Raw genomic sequence first — 19,598 nt, 5'->3', positions numbered from 1 at the left:
CATGACATATAAAGAAAGAGATGACAGACATGTGGCATAAATAGCCCATGGGGATTAGTAGTATGATGTGCATATGTGATAATTACATGCCACTGCGATTCAGTGTATATTTTCCAAACATGTGAGATGCTACTTTCCAAGTCTGTTCCCTCCAATCACCACTGAATCATCTCTGACAGGTTCTTCTCCTATGAGCACAGCGCAGAATGTGTGCTTGGGATGCAACCAGTAGTTTAGAGGGACTGCTGTGAAGTAGTTGCGCATCACTGACGGATTCCAGCGCACTGAAAACCGCTGAAAGTCACGTTTTTTTTTTCTTTTCAAAGAACTAAATGGCTCGGACTTACAACCGATACAACATATGTAGATGAGTGATTCGATATTCTAAGCGTTTGGGAAATGCAAACGATTGCCCGGCTGTAAATGTAAGTACGCAGTGAGTCATATGTGATATAATGTACGTTTATGAATTTCAATTCAATATTCTGACATGTGAAAACATGCAAAGCTGGGTCTGTAAGATAGATTGCACGGTTATGTTTAACATATCGTTTACTAAAAAAGCGAAAGAATGTTTGTTGTTCAAATCATTCGATTTTGAAAACTGTTAAGACGCTAAACAGTTTGAAACCAGCTTCTTTTGTATTACAGAGGATGGTTTGTGTTGCTATGATAAATGAAAATTGCGTTTTTTAACTAATGTGAATAGTTTGAATGTATATTTTGTTTGTGTTTAAAACTGTTCCACTGTGACAGATCAAATTTAACCCTTTCAGTCTTGAACTAAGTTCAAGGGTCACAACAAATATGACCATGCTTTATTTTTACTCTAAATCTTAGTATAAATTATAATTAATAAAAATATCAGTTCATAGTAATGTTTTATAGTTTTTATAGTAAAACTTTGGGTTAGGCTGAATTAATAATTTGAGCATCACAGTACATGCAATTGGTTTTGAATATATATATATATATATATATATATATATATATATATATATATATATATATATATATATGTATGTATATATATATATATATATATATATATATATATATATATATATATATGTATATGTAGATATATGTATATATATATATATATATATATATATATATATATATATATATATATATATGTATGTACGTATATATATATATATATATATATATATATATATATATATATATATATATATATATATAATTTGACAGGTATGGTTTGAAAATACTAAAGATTGCATTAAAACTATAGGTGCATTATAAGTGAAATAATATGTGTCTGTTTTGCCTTTTGCTTGCATGTAGATTCCAGAAAAAATATGACACTCATAGATTGCCTTATTAACATCCAAAAGTTATGTTCACTGGAAAGAATACTGTGTCTTAACAGATTAAGAAGACACAGAGTTACATGAAATCCCTTGAATTGAGATTACATTGATGTCCTCAAGTGACATGAAGGCTTATTGCTAGTGATCCATTTAGCTGTTTGTTGCTATCCATTACTGTAAACTGTGGCCTAAAAAACTATGAGAAATTGTGCAGATTTCCATCTCCTGATTAGCTGAGGGCTTAAGACTAAGCTCTCCATTGGTTTTCATGGTCTCATGTTCTCTGTTGGTAAATGATCAGTTCTGTTGAAATCTGTTTATCTTGGGTGCCATGAGATGCCAGATACTCTTTATCAAAGGCAGGATGATACTATTTACCCTGTACACCCCCCCCCCTCCACATCCATCTTTAATTATTTACAATATTCTGATGAGATGAGATGATTTCACTGTTACATCATACACACAAATAAACAGCAAAAAATAAACAGATGTTTTTTTTTAGTAAATTATATGGCCAATAAAGGCTTTATAAAATAAAATGGTTCACATTATGCTTCTGTTTTGCTTTCATGATTAATTCAGAAGGTTCTCGTGGAGATATTTTTAAGTTAGTCAAAGAACAGTAATTGGACCTTGCCATTGCGAGAAGCAAAATCAGTCATTCACTGACCTAGATTCTCGCTGAGATATATATCTGGTGTTTGAAGTCAATATAGCAAGAAGGTGAGCAATAAAAAATAGCTGGGGCTCCTTGCTTTGTAGATGGATATAGCTTAAAAAGGAAGAAAAAGAAAGGATGTAACATGTGGCCAAGTATGGTGTCCCATACTTGGAATTTGTGCACTGCATTTAACACATCCAAGTGCACACACACAACAGTGACTAGTGAACAAACACACACAAAACACACCTGGAGCAGTGGGCAGCCAGTGCTGTGGTGCCCAGGTAGTTCGGGGTTCAATGCCTTGCTCAAGTGTGGTATTAAGGGTGGAGAGAGTTCTGGATATTTACTCCCCCACCTACAATCCCTGACAGACCTGAGACTACAATCCCTGACAGACCCTGAACCCACAACATTTAGGTTACAAGTCCATCTCTCTATCCATAAGGCCACAACTTCCCCAAATTAGCACTGTCAGACCAGCCCTCAGGTCTCCTAATTATACTACCATTCAAAAGTGAAAAGGAGACAGTAAGATATTTTTTGGAGGAAAATAGAGAATACTTTTATTCAGCAAAGATACGAAAATTAAATATGACAGTAAGGACATTTTAATGTTACTAAGAGTTTATATTTTAAACAAATGCCGTTCTTTTGAAAGTTTCTGTTCTTTAAAGAATAGAAAAAATGAGGCACAGTTTTAACCAAAAAAAAAGAAAAAAGTTTTCAGCGTTGATAATGATAAGCAATGTTTCTTGTGCAAAAGTTCAGCATGTTTAAATTATTCATGAAGGATCATGTGACACTGAAGACTGGAAAAGTGATTGCTGAAAATTCAACTTTGCCATCACAGGAATGAATTAGATTTTAAAATATTTTAAAATAGAAAACAGTTGGGGTTTTCCAGCCTTGGAGAGTATAGGAATGGAACCTTGAAAGAAATGAAAAAAAAGGCAATTGTGATATTTTATCTAATAATTAAGACTGTAAAGATATAAACTCGGAATTCTGAGTAAAAAGACAATATTGTGAAACATTCTGAAGGAAAAAAGGCAGAATTCCAAGATGCAAACTTAGAATTAGGATAAAGGCTGAATTGTGAGATGTAAATTTAAATTTGCAAGAACAAAAAAAAGAATTCTGGGTTTATATCTTGCAATTATGGATTTTTCCTCTAGAATTCTGAGTTGTGAGAAAAAAGTATGAATTGTGAGATTAAGTCTGTATTACCCTTTTTTTAATAGATTCAAAACATATATATATATATATCAGGCACGTGCACAGGTAGGGCTCAACCTGTGCAGAGCACATGCCCTTTTTGCCCTTACACTCCGAAGTGCCCTTTTTTTGGTGGTGTTTTTTATTTATTATTATTTATTTTTTTTTTTTTATCAATGCTATTGGTCACCTTTACGCCTGTCTGTCTGTTTTACCAAATTAAAGTTCTTAAAACGAGCTTGTGTAAATCTAATTCGATCTTCAAGCGGTCAGTAAGCTGATAACTCCGCCCCCTCTATATTCATCGAATCAACTGAAGTTCCACAGCAGCCGCACAGTAGACAACAGCTGAGCTGAACAGTTTTGCGAAGGGTAAATAAATATCTCTCACTGAATCAGATCACTGAAATCTTTATATTTTATCATGCAGAATGTAATTCATGATTCATTCCAAGGCTTCATTTATTTGATCCAAAATACAGCAAAATCAGTAATATTGTGTAATATTTTTACAATTTTAAATGCTGTTTTCTATTTGAATATATTTTAAAATGTGATTTTATTTTTGTGATCAAAGCTGAATTTTCAGCATCATTACTCCAGTTCAGTACTCTTCAGTGTCACATGATCCTTCAGAAATGCTTTTCACAGCAACTGTACTTTTCACACTATTTTTATGTATTTTTTCATTGCTGGCTTATTTTAGGGAAAGTGTAGTGAATAAGAGACCTTCAAGAGAGCAACATCCCTGGTCCACCACAGTATCAAATTTTTGCCAGATACATGGGTCACAGAAGGTTGCTGTTGTATTACGTTTGAAGAAGCCCTTAAAACCCTGTTTATCTATATTATCTAATTATCTAATATTATTATTATGGTTGTTATTAATCGTGAATAAATCTAAAGCTTTTGAGACTATTATTTTGTGTTATTGAATTTGTCATGAAGATGTGACCATTTCTTCCTTTTATGCAGGCTTACTAAATAATCTTGATATAAAAAGGGGGGGGGGGGGGCTTTTTCAGTTTCAGCACATGCCCCTCAAAAGGTCTGTGCACGGCCCTGATATATATTTTTATCTTACTGATCCCAAACATTGGAATGGTAGTGTACATTAGGCTTAGATTAGAAAGTCAATAGGGCAGAGCACTGTACTGGAGACACAGAACCCATGACCACCACAGCATTCCCAGCTTCAGGCCTTCTGGGGTTTCCTGGAAAGGTTACTAAATATGTCCAGTCTACCCTTCCCGTGGGGTTCTCCATCATGGTCCAAACCTCATGGAAGATGTCATCTGTCACTCTAAATGAGTGACACCTCAGTCTTAAGATCTGGATCCTCCGAGCAGTCACTGACTCACAAACTGCTTGGAACGAGAGAGAAGAGAGCAGCTTTTGCAATGGAGAGAAGAATAAGTGTGTGGGAAGACTGCACTTTTCATGCATGCAGGTACAAATAAATCAGAAAACATCAAGATTTTCTCCAAGTGAGGATGTCAACTTGTGCTTACAAAAATTAAAGGGATCGTTCACCTAAAAATAAGTCTGTCATCATTTACTCATCTTCATGATGTTCCAAACCTGTATGAGTTTCTTTCTTCTGTGGAATATAAAAGAAGATATTTTAAGAGCATTTCTTCTGTGTGGACCTCATTGACTTCTATTAAACAATTCAAAATGTTTTTTTTAGAAAACCTATTTTTTGTTCCTCAGAAGAACATAAGTCATGCAGGTTTGGATTGACATTATTTGGAGTTAAAATATCTCTTTAAAACATTTTCTGTAATTTGTACCTCAGTTTGACTTACAACAAGAAATACAGAATGCACTTGGGGTAACTTGCTTTACCATTTTCAGGAACAGTGGTACTTATTCTGCTACCTGTCTCCATCACAATCCATCATGAAGAGCTGATGAGTAGAAAAGAGACAGGAGTGTTAAAGTAAAAATAAATTAATAAAATGTATGTGGAGCAATCTGGATGTAATAGCACTGGTAGACAATGGAAGAACATCTCAATACATTTTTTGTTTGTGATGGTTTGTTTAAAACATTATTAACATGTTAATCTGGGTCAACAGATTTTTTTCCATGCTAGCTACAACAGTTTTGTGTTTGTTTGGTCATGTCTACATGATGAATCCATGATGATATTAATATACCTAGACTTCTTTCAATAGCACTATCCATGCGATCGAAAATTTAAGTATTTTTGCTTCTTCCAGCACATTGTGTGTTTTATGAACACAGGCTTCAGGGCAGACGTCTGTTGTCTCAAACTCATCGTCACAGCTGCACACAGATTGAAGTGGTGCTGGAAGACTGAGCAAAGAATCACAGACTATTTTTGCCTATCAAGGCTCAAAATAGACATCAAGAAGATAAAAAAGTAGCTCTGAAATATAGGGCCAGCTAAAAGCTGCGTTATTTACAAGCCAAATAGAATGAGGGTATTGAGAATAATTGTAAACCCTAAATACTGCTTATACTGTTGTATCTTGTCGTCTTTGTGTAGTTGGGGATCACATAAGCTAAAGAGGTTTTACATAATTCCCTGGAAATATGCACAGTTTATATCGAGTTTTATGTCACCATCAGTAAATCTGTTGTGAGAGTGAACTGGATTCCAACATTAAAACATTTTTAAGGGATTATTTCACTCGTTGCTCTGGGATTATACATCAGAGTGCACATTTCCAAAGGTTACATTTATACATACAGGTCTGAGGTTAAAGATTTCAGAATGTATCAAAGTTTCAAAATTGAAAATCCTTTTCCATATATTTTCCTATCTCCATTGGTTAAAATGTATCTTAAAATATGTTATGAGCAGTATTAAGCCTTTGTTTTTAAGGGTATGACCTTAAAAATGTAAGTTAGTGGTATCTGTCACAAAACAGTCCCTAGACTGGGTTGATATAACCTGCCCAAATTTTGCCTGGATCAAGCTAAAATGCTGAGTCCTTGTTCTAACTGCGAAATTTGTCAGTAATGCTTAATCTCTGTGTACAAATCTGTTGAATCTCTACATAATCTCTCCATACTTTGTCTCTCATTTCTCAGTCAGACGCTAAACGCTCAAGCAGCCATGCATTTGTGCAGCTCTGTGGGCTCTTTGCTCCTCCTCCTTTTCATCAGCAGGTAAGAAACTCCTGGTGGCTTATAATGAACACACTTTTGCTATCCCTACACTCATTACTGCCATATGGCTAGCTGAATATGACTGCATTCTACACTGTTTATGGCTTTTGTGTAGTTCCCCCTTAATTTATTTGTGTCTCAAAAACTTGTAGAGTGTAGGATGTGCATTCACTTCTGTAGTGACTTTGTAGAGTTGATAAACACGGCGCTTCTCAACGCTCGCAGGAAAGCTGAGGCGGAAAACCCATTTTTGTCAACAAGTTCTCCTGGGTGATAAGCTCTCAGACTGACGTCTTCTCCGAGATGACAAGCTGGTTATAATTTAGGTTTTACTCTTTTGGCAACAAATAAAAGACTATATGCCTTAAGTATCCATTCACACCAGAATATGTGGGCTTGGTGAAAGGAAGGATGGAATTATAGCTAATCCTTTGAGTGAGCCTGAATGAGACTGTCGGAGTCAATGTATGGGTTACAGAATCGAAATAACAGCCCTCATATCGTGTCTCCTCTCTGGAAGCTTATCTTTCCATGCAGCAGTACAGTAGCTGCTATGCTAACGCGATTACTGGTGACAGTGTAGAGACAAGGCACGTCGATTTACTGGAACGGCCACCGCTCAGCCATGTTCAATGAGAGTTCAGGCAGATTCCATTTAATGAGATATGCATCTCATCGTCGATGCTGGTATTCTGGCCTGACCTTTGAAATTTGATGGGAAGATGTAGGACCTGGTCAGAATGACTCAAAAGATCAAAGGAGGATGTTGAGGAAGTGTGCCAACATCAATTCACCTCACCATCTGCTTCCCCCACCCTCTTCCTGTCCTCCTTTCCCCTCCAATCTCTAGTCTCTCTTTCTGGCAAACTGGTAGACTTTAGTGGGTGTACATATAGTTTGGCCAGGAATTCAGCTTCCATCACATAACAAACCACAACAAGAGCCATACGTCATTTTTTGGTTCTTAGAGCTTAGAAGATAAGGATGAAGGCTTAATCTTGCAAAGGGACTTGTAATGTTTTTATTTGTTGAAATCTAAAACTACTGGTTTGAGGTCCATATATAGACCTATTAGTGTTTAGGTGGATTTTAAAGGGCCATACGATAAAAATGTTCCTTGATCTTTTGAGATAAAAGACCTTGAGGTACTGTGAAATCATACTGTAACTTTCAGAACTTAACTCACTTTCCAGCAAAAAACTAACAAAGAAACATTTTTTTTCGATGAAGTATGTTGGGCCAAATTTGGTCCATTGAGGTCATGCAAATTAGTTTTTTGCAACACTAGGCAACCTCAATTATTTGCAGAGATTATGTGTGATATTATATGTAGGGCAAAAACAAAATGTGACCGTTAAGGGAACATTCCATTTTATAGGTTTGCAAATTTTTTTTTACTTTGAATGTTCTCTTAACATTCTGAAACAAGTAACATTTAAATAACGTTATAAGAACATCCAGCTAAAAGTTTTTAGTAATAAAAAATTCCTTAGACGATGCATAACATAACTATAATTTTTGTGCTAACATTTTAAGAACATTAGTAAAAACCATAACTCTTATCGACCCTTCTATCAACATTACCGGAGGAGCGTTTGTTCATACTTTGAGAGTACCTTGCCAAACATTAGCTGAGAATGTTCCTTCTTAGCTGGGATAAAGTGAAAGCATTAAACATAAAATAATTCTAAACTGCATTTACTATATACATAAATAATAAAAACATGTCACATATATGACTGGTCAACCCAATTCAATGACTGTTTCTCTCTCTCTCATTCCTCTCTCACTCACTCTCTCTTGAACACCCTTGTGTATTTTGGAAAAATAAGCCTGTAAAATGCAATCTGCCACTGCCCAAATTTGTTAGTGACTTTATGAAAAACAAGCTCAAAGTCGCTAATAGTAAGCAGACATGGCAATACTGTTAGAGGGTTTAGGATTTGGCAAAGAAAACTTGTGTTTCACATGCCTGTTAAGTTTCAAGATTTGGTGAGAGGCTGAAATGAACAAAAAAAAAAAAAAAAATGTTATTTGGCACGGAAAATGTACTAACATTATAATTGGACCTTAGAGAAAAATATTTATAATATGACCCTTTTAAAAGTTATTTCAACGAAAACTCCCCATGATTAAAGTTTTATTTTATAGGTCAGTTGGCAGAGATCTGTAGAAATATAGTGTAGGGCTGTTTTGTAGATGAGAATCACAGCTGAATGATCTATTTTAAAAGACATATTTAATGCATGAACCCGCAGTACAGTAAGCATTCATTTCTTTGGCACACACTTCTGGGTAAACCAGACTAGATCCAAACCACATGAAGAGATCAGAGTGCTGAATATAATTAGTTCATCATTACTCTTAAATCACTAATTTCAATAAACACATTGCCCGGCAAGCTTTCTTGCATATTTATTTATTTATTTGGTTTATTGCTGTTTCAGACAGTTTCTATCAGTTAAAAAACATTGAAACTTAAATTATTTTCTGCACAAACTTTCTGGGGTTGTTTAATATTTCAGTGCTGGACAAGGTCTCCCAGATACTTTGAAGAGAGAGAGAGGTTGCGATGTTGGGGCTCATATCTCAAATGACCACTGATGTGTGTAGACGGGGAGATGGAGTTGATACAAGCTTGAGAAACTGTCTCTGCGGTCCAGAGCAGAAACAGTTGGGGAGACAGTCCTGCTAGGAGAGCTTTTTCTCCATACACAACACGTCAGTCAGCCTAAACACCAGAGACGTGGCTGGATTTAGTCTCAAGGTTGGCTCAGAAATAACAAAGAAAATGCATAAAGGTTAAAAAAACATCCTAGACACCCTGCCATTTTTTTCATGCAGAAAACTTACTGCCAATTATGATGTTTTTTATTTTTTATTAAAGATTTATTAATCGTATTTATCAAATTAATTGTGTGTCTCAGAAAACTGCAAAATATGATGTAGACTCTACATCATATTTTGCAGTTTTCTGTGAAATGAGAATCAATTTATATTTAATTGAAAGTTTTTAAATTAAACAATACTGTTTATATCACTTGGCAAAAAAAACAACAGCCCTAATCTTAATAAATCCTAATGCTAGTTATTAAAACCAACTTGTAAAACATATTTCCACTAGGTTTACTTGTAACATTTGTAAACATACTTAATTTTCACACTATGAGTTAAATTCAAGTTCTTGGCTCATACAAATCGTAGCCTATACTGTACATGTTGCAGATGAATCGCTGATACAAATCATTATGACTCTGACATGTCAGAAAGAAATGGCTCTTGTTTCACCGAGTCTTTGAACTGTTATCATGGATCATCATGAGAGAGAGAGAGTATGTCCAAATTAGCAGAGAAAAAACTGTCTACCCAGCATTCACAGACCAATAACCCAGCACTCATTCACGCATGACTGGACTTCAGCCTAAAGGGGGCAGCAAACAATGTGTTGCCTCCCAACACTAAAAATGTCTAATCTTACTAAATAGACAAGTCTGGCACATAATGACTCTTTTTATTTGTATCCAGTTCCATTTAGAAGAATTTTGTTTGATTTAAAATTCACACAGCTTAAAATGAAACAACACAAATAGCATTGCTTTGATGATATGGCTTTCTTTTTTTTTACCTGTATTCTAAATACTAAATTCTTTTATAGAATTACTGAACAGCCAAAGGTAAAACTCCATCATGATTTTCTGACTAGCATCGACGACCAAGCTTAAGTGTGTAATTTCTGTGCCACTAGTGTCATACTAGTCTCAGAATTGCAAAGAATATTGCGAAAATAATGACTGTTTGCCATTTGTCAGATTGTCAGATAGTCCCACCCCCAAAGTCACGTCATTGGCTGAGCCAGTGTTTCTGTGTCAGGATGCTTAAACAAACAGAACAATGTTTTGCTAAACCACAGAGACATAGAGTTATAACCTACAAATGGCTTACTTTTAGCTGTCTCTGCTTATTAAGCTGAGATAGGAGAAAATATCATAACATCAAAAAATTGCACACTTCAGCTTTATCGTGTGGCATGTGGAGTCAGACTTCATCTGGAAAAGCATCCTAAAAAACAGACATTCTGAAATGCTAGCTGTGCTTACCAGTGAAAATAGCTATACATCATGTAGAAAATCTTTTCTGGACCAAGTTTGCAGTGATGCAGAACACAATCAGATGTGTCTGAGAGGTGAAAAATGTTTTCCAACAGCCTTATGTGTTTATAGGGGGTAATGTAGGAGGCAGTGACATGCATGGTTCGCTTCTTGTTTAATTTATTAATTTATTTTAGATTTTAGTAACAGTTTAATGAAAGTAATAATAGAGCCATCATGTCAATGACCTAGAGCTCTCCGTCTGTCTTCCAAACTCTCTCTGTGTCTCTCACACTCTCTCACCATCTGTCTCACTTCCCCTCTTTTGATCTTTCCCAGTCTTTTTTCTTCATACAAGTGTGTGTGTGCATTTTTATCATGCATAATTCTGTACATAATATGGGTGAAAATGTCAGAAAAAATGTCTCATAACTGATACAGGTGCATTTGAAGTGTTTCTGGCAAATCATGTTTATATTTTAGGTTTAAGTTAATAGCCTATACAGAATGTTTTTTTTTTCTGATTCCTTTTAATTAATTTATTTATTTCACAAATTATATTTCGGGGTCAGTAAAAATAATGCTCTTTATGTTCACTATGGCTGCAAAAATACAGTAAAAAAATAGCAGCATTGTGAAATATTATTATAATATTTATTAATAAATAATATGACATTATAAATTAATTAATGAATTAAGATTTTTCAGCAGTTTTCAGTGTCACATGATTCTTCGGAAATTATTCTAATAAGATGAAGCTTATTAAGACATTTCTTCTTATTATTCAAATTTCTTATTTCTTTCATATTATTTTCAATGCTGAAAACAGTTGTGCTGCTTAATATTTGTGTGGAAGCAGTGACACCTTTTTATGATGTTCAAAAAACATCATTTATTTGAAACAGAGATCTTTAATAGTACCATTATAAACATCTTTACCATCACTTTTTATCCATTTAATGTATTCTTGCTGAAAAAAGTATTCATTTATAATAAAAAAAAAATACTGTATGACTTTTGAGTACTGTATATTGTGAGCAAAATTAACATGAATTTCATAAGGTTCTAACATTTGATTTGCATCTTTTATTTTGATGACTGCAGCACCACATGTTTGTGAAATCTGATAATTGATTGTTTCAGTATAATTTGTGAATGATCCAAAGAGCATCTTGAGATTCAGTGAAAGCAAACACATTGCATAAATCAGTCACATATAAGTCTACAGTCTACTTTGATTAGAGATCTAAAACTGCTGCTCAAACTTAAATATTTCCAATTCATTTTACATCAGAATGTTTTATTGCTCTAATTGTTTCATTGTTACTCCCTAAACTTTCTATTTATGTCAATTTTGTATCTCAGACATCCCATGTACGCTTTTGGACCTGACAGTATGTATTTATAGAAGAAGATGAATATTGTATTGGGTGATGTCTGAGCGAGCTAAAGAAGGACGGAAGAGATCTGCCACAGTAAAAATCCACCTCCTGCAGTGCTTGGCCCACAGTACTTGTTTCTGTTCATTCTAGAATATTTATAAGGTTATTGTATAGTGTCAACCAAGCAGGTTTTTTTCTTCAGACGTCTCTTGAACTATTTCCTACATGTGCTGCTGTGCTCTGTGCGGTTGTTACTTTGAAGCTGAATAATATCTGAAGCTCATGGGCCTTTTACACTGTAGAAACAGAGGCTTCGCTCTGCGGGAAAGAACACAGTCGCTTCTACTATCGCTGAGGATGTTCAAAACGCACATGCAACAGTCGGCAGCAGTGTTTTAATGAGAAAAAAGATGAAGCCTAAAAATACACAGTGTTTCAAATCTAGGTCATAAATTATTGGCAATTAAGACCACATGATTAAAACATGCCTTGGCTCGGTGGAAGTAACATTGACTTTCTGCTTTTCTGCACTGACTTAAGGGCTTAATGTGTGTGTATTTGTATGTTTTGTGTTCTGCTGTTTTTACAGGAGCATGGATGGCTGTGTCGCCAGCACAGAGGAGATCTTGCCTCCCACCATTCAGAAACTGATGAAGGGATACAACAAGTACCTTAGGCCATTCTTTGGCAGTACGGCGATCAAAGCTTTTACATTTAATCAAACTATTATCTTGCATAAGTGGATTTTTTTTCTTCTATTAAAGTCCTATCATCAACAACAACTACAATTAAAACAAATGTAAACTCAGTGGAAACGCTCCGGGCTTGAGTTGATGCAGTCCAATCTTGTAACACATGTAAATTAAGAACTCTTTTCTGCTGTCTTTCTCTGTTAGCAGTGTTGTCACTCTGTAGTAAATGCAGTGCATGTTGTTGTTGTGTTTTGTTTTTTTAGATGGGCCTGTTACTATCGGAATGAGTCTGGATATCGCCAGCATAGACACCATATCAGAAATCAACATGGTATGATACTCTTACACACCACAAGTATCCAAATATTAAACTAAGGTATCACAAAATATTCAATGTTTCTGTAAATGTTTACTTTAAAGCGTATACAACTAATAAGAAGGCATAATGAGAAAATCTTTATTTGTATCTTGAGGAGATGAAAAGAAGAAATTGTAATAAAAAATTAGTTTATGATGAAAAGTGCTAACTTATTAGAAATATCATTTTAATATTCATGTTGCTTTCATGTGTTTTAAGATTTTTTTTATGTTGACCTTGTAATATTGTACTTAAAATATCATAACTTGATCTCCTGGTAATCAAGTAATAAAATATTTTCCTTATACTTTAAAAACACAACAATTATTATAATTATTTTTAGATTTGAATTATGTAAATTTATGTGTTAACATTTATAATATAATATAATATAATATAATATAATATAATATAATATAATATAATATAATATAATATAATATAATATAATATAATATAATATAATTAAAGAGTATAATATTATATTAAAAAAATGTAAGTTATAGTTTTTAAGCCCCACAAAAACTGTTTTTATGCCTGACGGTCCTGGTATTTGCGGCTCTGAAGTACCGGCCAGATGGCAAAAGTTCAAAGATGGGGTAACTTGGATTCTGGATGTGATTAATCATGATTAATCATTTGACAGCACTAATTTTAATGTATCTTTTTAAAAATCTGAGTAGATAAAACTGAGAGTCACATCATTGACCCATATTTCAAAGAGACTGTTTGATCTTGAGTTGTATAAGCTGAGTGTATGATGTAAAATCTAAGCTTGTGGTGCTCATGGCTGAAATAAGCATCTCTCTTGAACCTCCCCAGGATTACACAGCCACCATCTTTCTTCGTCAGCGCTGGACAGATGAACGCTTGTGTTTTGATGGCAATAAGAGCTTGAGTCTGGATGGGAGACTGGTAGAGCTCCTTTGGGTCCCTGATACGTTCATTGTGGATTCCAAGAAATCTTTCCTGCATGACATCACTGTCGAAAACAGACTGATCCGGATATTCCCCAACGGAACTGTGCTGTATGCCCTGAGGTACTGAGGTGTCATTCACCGGATCTGCTCTACAGTCAGACACTGCTGGGGTCTTGTGAAAGGTTGAGGAAAGTGTTCACTGTTAAAGGACTGACTAGAGAGGATTGATGGAGTGATTAGGGTTTAAGGGAACAACTAGAAAGAGGCAGGGATAATTATGGCCAAGTGGAAGAGTTCACAATAGCAGAAAACAGGGTAAGAATAGAAGCAGTGGCAAGGGACTCAAAGCTTGTGTACAGATGGGCAGCTGGCATAAAAAATTAAGCTCAAAAGTAGCATCCACAGACAGTGAGCTGATTTCCAATGTTATATAAGCAACAACATTATCTCATGCATGTCACTCTTTTTTTTCTCTCTGATTCTGTAGAATTACTACAACGGTGGCCTGCAGTATGGATCTAACCAAATATCCCATGGACAGACAGACGTGCACCCTTCAACTTGAAAGCTGTAGGTCTCAAATAATGTGCTTTTTCTATAGCCAGATTTAAAACAATTTACAGTGGGTTTCATTCACTTTCAATTGCTTAAGTGCATTTATATAGGCCTAGGCTACACATGACTATATTTTTATGAATGACCATATAGATAAATGCACCATATTGTAACGCATCTTTTGTGTTATTCTAAAATACGAAAGACTCATTGCAGAGTTTAAAATTTATTTATAACTTTCCAATATACACAAATATGCTTAATATACTTTTAATTTTAATAATATATACTATAAATGTTATTTTTCATGTTATTTTTTTATGTTAAAAATATAAAAAATATTTATCTCAATTTTAAATATATATTCTAATATAATTTTAATATATACTTTTACTATATTTACAATACTATATAGTAAATTTACTGTATACTATATATTAATGAAGATTTTTTTATCAGTTTACACGTTTTACATGCAAATAAATGTTATTGCAATAGTAAGTGAATGTCTGAATGAGAACGGTGTGTTTTGAGCTGACCTCATTTAGTCTCTTCCTGAATCTGCAGTACAGAATGCGGTGTCCCCACCAAAGTGTGATTTAGTGCACATATGCTGCGTGGCAGGCATAAAACTTTTAAAATATGTGCATGTTTCAAGACTTTTTCTAAATTTGTAAAGTTCCTGTGAAATATTCATTTCACTAATGATGGATGCTCCAGGTGGACACACCAATCTCCCTTAAGTTGTAAAAAATTCATCTGCATACAAGGTATTCTCTATGCTCACTCTCCTGAGACTTCTGTGTGAGTCTTTGCCTTGGCATGTATGAATATTAAAGAGGTTTCATATTATTTAGACACATAAGCATTATGCTGATATGTTGCATTGATTCTGAAGCCACTATAAGATAAGGAAGCAGTCAATCAAAATATTTTAAGGTTTGTCAGCTGGTGTTACAGTACATGTGCTTGATGATTTTGGCCAGTTGAATGGACATTACCCTGCTGAAAAGACTAGTATTATGACTGGTCACCAGCATATGGTGTGTTTTGGATGCTGGATCTTTAACTCGCTTCTACCTTAACAGAGAGACTGCTGTATGTGTTTTTTTTTTTTTGGCAATGCTAGATGGATTACTCACAGAATATGCAGCAGGAGATAAATGAGCCAGCTATTGTAGACCATCACCAAATCAAAAATAAAAACTTGCCTTGGCCAGCATGTTAATTCAATTTTTATTTATTTAAATTTTCAGCAGGACATATAAACAAAGTTAAATTATCGACTCAAGCTATTACCGTGTCACAACTAAAGTTTATTTAGCTAGTATTCACAAATCAGTATGTGCTTCTTGTTTGATTAACTAATTGCTGGGTGGAATCAGGACAACATATTCAAAATGTTTTATGATCTAGATGGAGGAAAAATATTGAATCTGTGCAGCAAGTTATTTTTATGAGATTTGTTTTGCACACTAAACTTTGTGTGACACAGTGCCATCTTGAGGTGCACATTTTGTATTACAACAGAATATAACATGCTGCAATAATAAAGCTGTTTATTTTTCAGTTCTAAAACCCAGAAAATATTTTTTTTTGTTTATGATTAAAAAAAAGTAATTAACATTATTTGAAAACAAATTTCAAAAATGGAAAATGGGGACGTTTCCAAGGACAGTGTATTGAATATTCTATAGGTTTTTTTTTGTTTTGTTTTTTTAACTGCTGTGGATTCCTACTCTGAGGGTGAATACTTTTATTTATTTATTTATTTCAGTTTGTTTGTTTGTCAAATCAACCGTAACTGGATTTAATACAATTCACCAAAAATCCCACCATGAAAACAATCAAATTAGCCATTATAATTAGCTGATCAAGACACTATTATATTTTAACAAAATAATGACTTTACAAGAACACATTGCTTAAATTTGTGAGATGATGAAATTCTATTTAGCTAAAACATTTTCTTGTATCATTGTTTTTTTCAAACTGTAAATACACTGTATACAGTGATTAAACAAGCAGTATAATTGTTGTTGTCAAGCTGATAAAAAACAAAAAGATCAGAAAATGCTAACAAGGATGTGTTTTACAAGCTAACCGAATCAGAAAACTGTTGTAATCCGTAAAGGGAACTCGTGAATTAACTTTCACTGGCCTGCAAATGACTGCATTGCTAATGTTATGGTAATGCCTATATCATAGCGTAATGCTCTAGTAGCATTGCATATAAAATTAGTGGTAATTGAATGCTTTTATTACTCGTATAAGTGTAATTTGGTGGAAATATAGCAGCTCTCAGCAGTGGAATTACTCATTATGTAGTGATAATTGGCTCTTCAGTATATATCCTTTTTTCCGCAGGGGGATATAATGTGAAAGATGTGGTTTTCCATTGGACACGGGGAAACCAGTCAGTTAGCGGTCTTGATGATTTACAGCTGGCTCAGTACACCCTTGAGGATCACTACACCTCTGAATCTGAAGCCGTTTATGAGACTGGTATGTCCACACACACACACACACACACACACACACACTGGAGATTTTATGTGCTGTATTGATGTTTTTACTTTCTCTTTAATAATGTAACAGGTAATTACCCAAAGTTGATCTTCCACTTCAAACTCAAGCGGAGCATTTTATATTTCATTCTGGAGACGTACGTTCCTTCCAGTGCTCTGGTGGTCCTGTCATGGGTCTCATTCTGGATCAGTCAATCTTCAGTACCTGCTCGCATCTGCATAGGTAAAAACAGAAAGCAATCCTTAGATACCACATGAACATGGGACAACACCAGTTTTCTCTTGGTTCATTTTTCTTGGTTCATGTCAAATTCATTTTGATAAATAAGTCGCACCTGACTATGAGTCGCAGGACCAGCCAAACTATGAAAAAAAGTGTGACTTATAGTCCGGAAAATACGGTAACAAACAACCTTTCGTATCAACATATTTAGAGTATTGTTATTTCACACAAAGTAAAACTTAAAAAAGAGGGTATTGGATTCATTAATGTTTTATAACTCAATACTCTTTGTCTTTAACTCATAGGAGTGACCACAGTTTTAACTATGACCACCCTTATGATGGGAGCCCGCACCTCTCTACCCAATGCCAACTGCTTCATCAAAGCCATCGATGTGTATCTGGGCATCTGCTTCAGCTTCATCTTTGGTGCTCTGATTGAGTATGCAGTTGCTCATTTCTGCACATTACACCAGCCAAACGCTGCCAATGCATATATGGTGAGAGTCTTTGTTAAAATAATTATGGCCTATAAAAAATTATGTATGCTGCTTGTTAAATTTACTTATAGCAACACAATTGTCATAGATGTTTACTGTGTTCAGTCCATTTCAGTGTATGAAAGCTTGCATCAGTTTAATCCATTTTTTGTTGCATTAATTTACATATACTGTACTTTAATGAATCAAGTCTCAATGAGAACTGTATATGATGTGCAAATGTCACTGCAGTGACACGCAATCTCCTACTTTTGCTCTTCAACATTAACATTAAGGTCTTTCCATTTACTCAAAATACTGACTTGAATATATTGGAATCTAGTAAATACAACTGAGCTGATATACATAAATAACACTAACTAACTAAAAATGTATGTTTAATATTAAGAATATTAAGACCTTAAAGGAATAGCTCACTCAAAAATGAACATTTTGTGAAAATGAACTCACTGTCAAGCATTCCAAGATGTAAATGAGTTTGTTCCTTAATCAAAATATAAAGAAATTTAGCATTACTTGCTAACCAATGGATCCTCTAGAGTGAATGGGAATGACTGATAAAAACATAACAATAATCCATGACTAATCCACACGACTTGGACAAGTCCAGTCCATCAATTAACAACAAATTTGACTGAAAAAAGCGATATTACGGATAGAGGATGCACATTTTCGCCATAAGCATCGACTAAGTGATGAAGTAAAAAATTTCTTGATGAAACATTTGTTGTTTGGACTCTCATTCTGACGGCACCCATCAACTGCAAAGGATCCATTGGTGAGCAAGTGGTTTAATGCTTTCTGTTCAGAGGGAAAACAAATTAATCTATATCTGTCTGGCCTGAGGGTGAGTACATGTTCAGCAAATTAACATTTTGAGGTGAACTTTAAAAAATATTGAGAAAAATCCAAAAGCATTTTTTTTTAATTGTCCATGAATTTTATAATCGTCACCTTGCAGTATTCATAACTATAAATCAAACACATTTATCTCATCATTGCATCAGTATGGGCAGGAAATGCAGGAGCGTGAGGATGAGATGAACGGCATCGTCACTTCCATCGGCAGTCATGCTTTGCGGGCCCGTAAACGGGAGGAGATGCTGTCCCGGATGGGCAGCACTAGCAACCCCACCCCCAGTGAAAGTAAGGAGGACATCAATACCTCGCAGCCACAAACCCGCTGCACCAAGTGCATGTCGACGGCTCGCCAAATCGTGCGCTGTCTGAACTGCTGCAAAGTGGAAAACCCGCACTACATCGACAACTACTCAAGGTTGACCTTCCCCCTGTCCTTCATCGTCATCAACCTCCTCTACTGGACATACTACTTGTACTTCTAAAGCTCCTGTTGTCTGTGCGTGTGTGTGTGTTGAGGGTCAATAGTGATGTATGTGTGTCCCTTTCTGTGTCACAGTTTACCTAAGGGTTTTTACTCTTACATGTCAGCATGCATTTCAGTTCAACTTGAGTATGACTGACTGTGTTCATGTCACCCAAGTATGCATCATTCCTTGAGGTACGCAGGATTTGAGTGAGTGTGGACTATATACAGATTTGTACCATGTCTACATCTCTGTGTCAGAAATATGTGGCCTTCATTTTCCGATGGAGCTTTAGATTCACTCAAATCCACAACAAAATCGGCCTAGCTGTAAATTGCAATATCTGTACAACAATTAAAAAATTGACATGAATGTAAGTCTAATTACTTGTGTTTTAGCACAAAAAAAGCATGATTTATAAATCACTGTTGACAGAAGTATTAATTGAACTTCAGAATCGTTTCAGCATGTTTGACAGCTATAGTGATCATAACTGAACCAAAGACTTAATGTGTATCTAATGTTCATAACTACAATCTGAATTCATATGAGCACAAGTTATGCATTGTTTTTGGGGCATCTACTGTATGTATTTGCAAATTCAGCAGTCATGTCTTGTTATCAGCTGCCAAACAAATATCAAGCTGGTTTGACTCATTTTCTCCTGGTGT

The 19,598-nt window shown here is 34.9% G+C and overlaps 1 protein-coding gene across 1 annotated transcript; it reads left to right on the top strand.

Annotated features, from left to right (window-relative positions):
- The first annotated feature begins 124 nt into the window (after window positions 1–124).
- On the top strand, window positions 125–19,258 carry gabrz (gamma-aminobutyric acid type A receptor subunit zeta). The gene is made up of 10 exons (XM_026276225.1): window positions 125–425; window positions 6,280–6,357; window positions 12,417–12,517; window positions 12,783–12,850; window positions 13,700–13,917; window positions 14,285–14,367; window positions 16,720–16,857; window positions 16,951–17,103; window positions 17,409–17,602; window positions 18,610–19,258. The coding sequence occupies exons 2-10, from the start codon at window positions 6,305–6,307 to the stop codon at window positions 18,943–18,945; spliced, it is 1,344 nt and encodes a 447-aa protein (XP_026132010.1). The 5' UTR covers window positions 125–425; window positions 6,280–6,304; the 3' UTR covers window positions 18,946–19,258.
- Window positions 19,259–19,598: the final 340 nt, after the last annotated feature.

This window comes from Carassius auratus, chromosome 12 (genome assembly GCF_003368295.1).
Source record: "Carassius auratus strain Wakin chromosome 12, ASM336829v1, whole genome shotgun sequence".
Lineage (NCBI taxonomy): Eukaryota > Metazoa > Chordata > Actinopteri > Cypriniformes > Cyprinidae > Carassius > Carassius auratus.
Note: the sequence above shows the minus strand (reverse complement) of the source record. Positions and strands in the feature narration are given on the sequence as shown.

Coding starts and splice junctions, on each gene's coding strand:
- gabrz (XM_026276225.1), top strand. CDS start 6,305: ATGCATTTGTGCAGCTCTGTGGGCTCTTTGCTCCTCCTCCTTTTCATC. Junction 14,368..16,719: donor CACCCTTCAACTTGAAAGCT/GTAGGTCTCAAA, acceptor TTTTTTCCGCAG/GGGGATATAATGTGAAAGAT. Junction 17,104..17,408: donor ACCTGCTCGCATCTGCATAG/GTAAAAACAGAA, acceptor TTTAACTCATAG/GAGTGACCACAGTTTTAACT.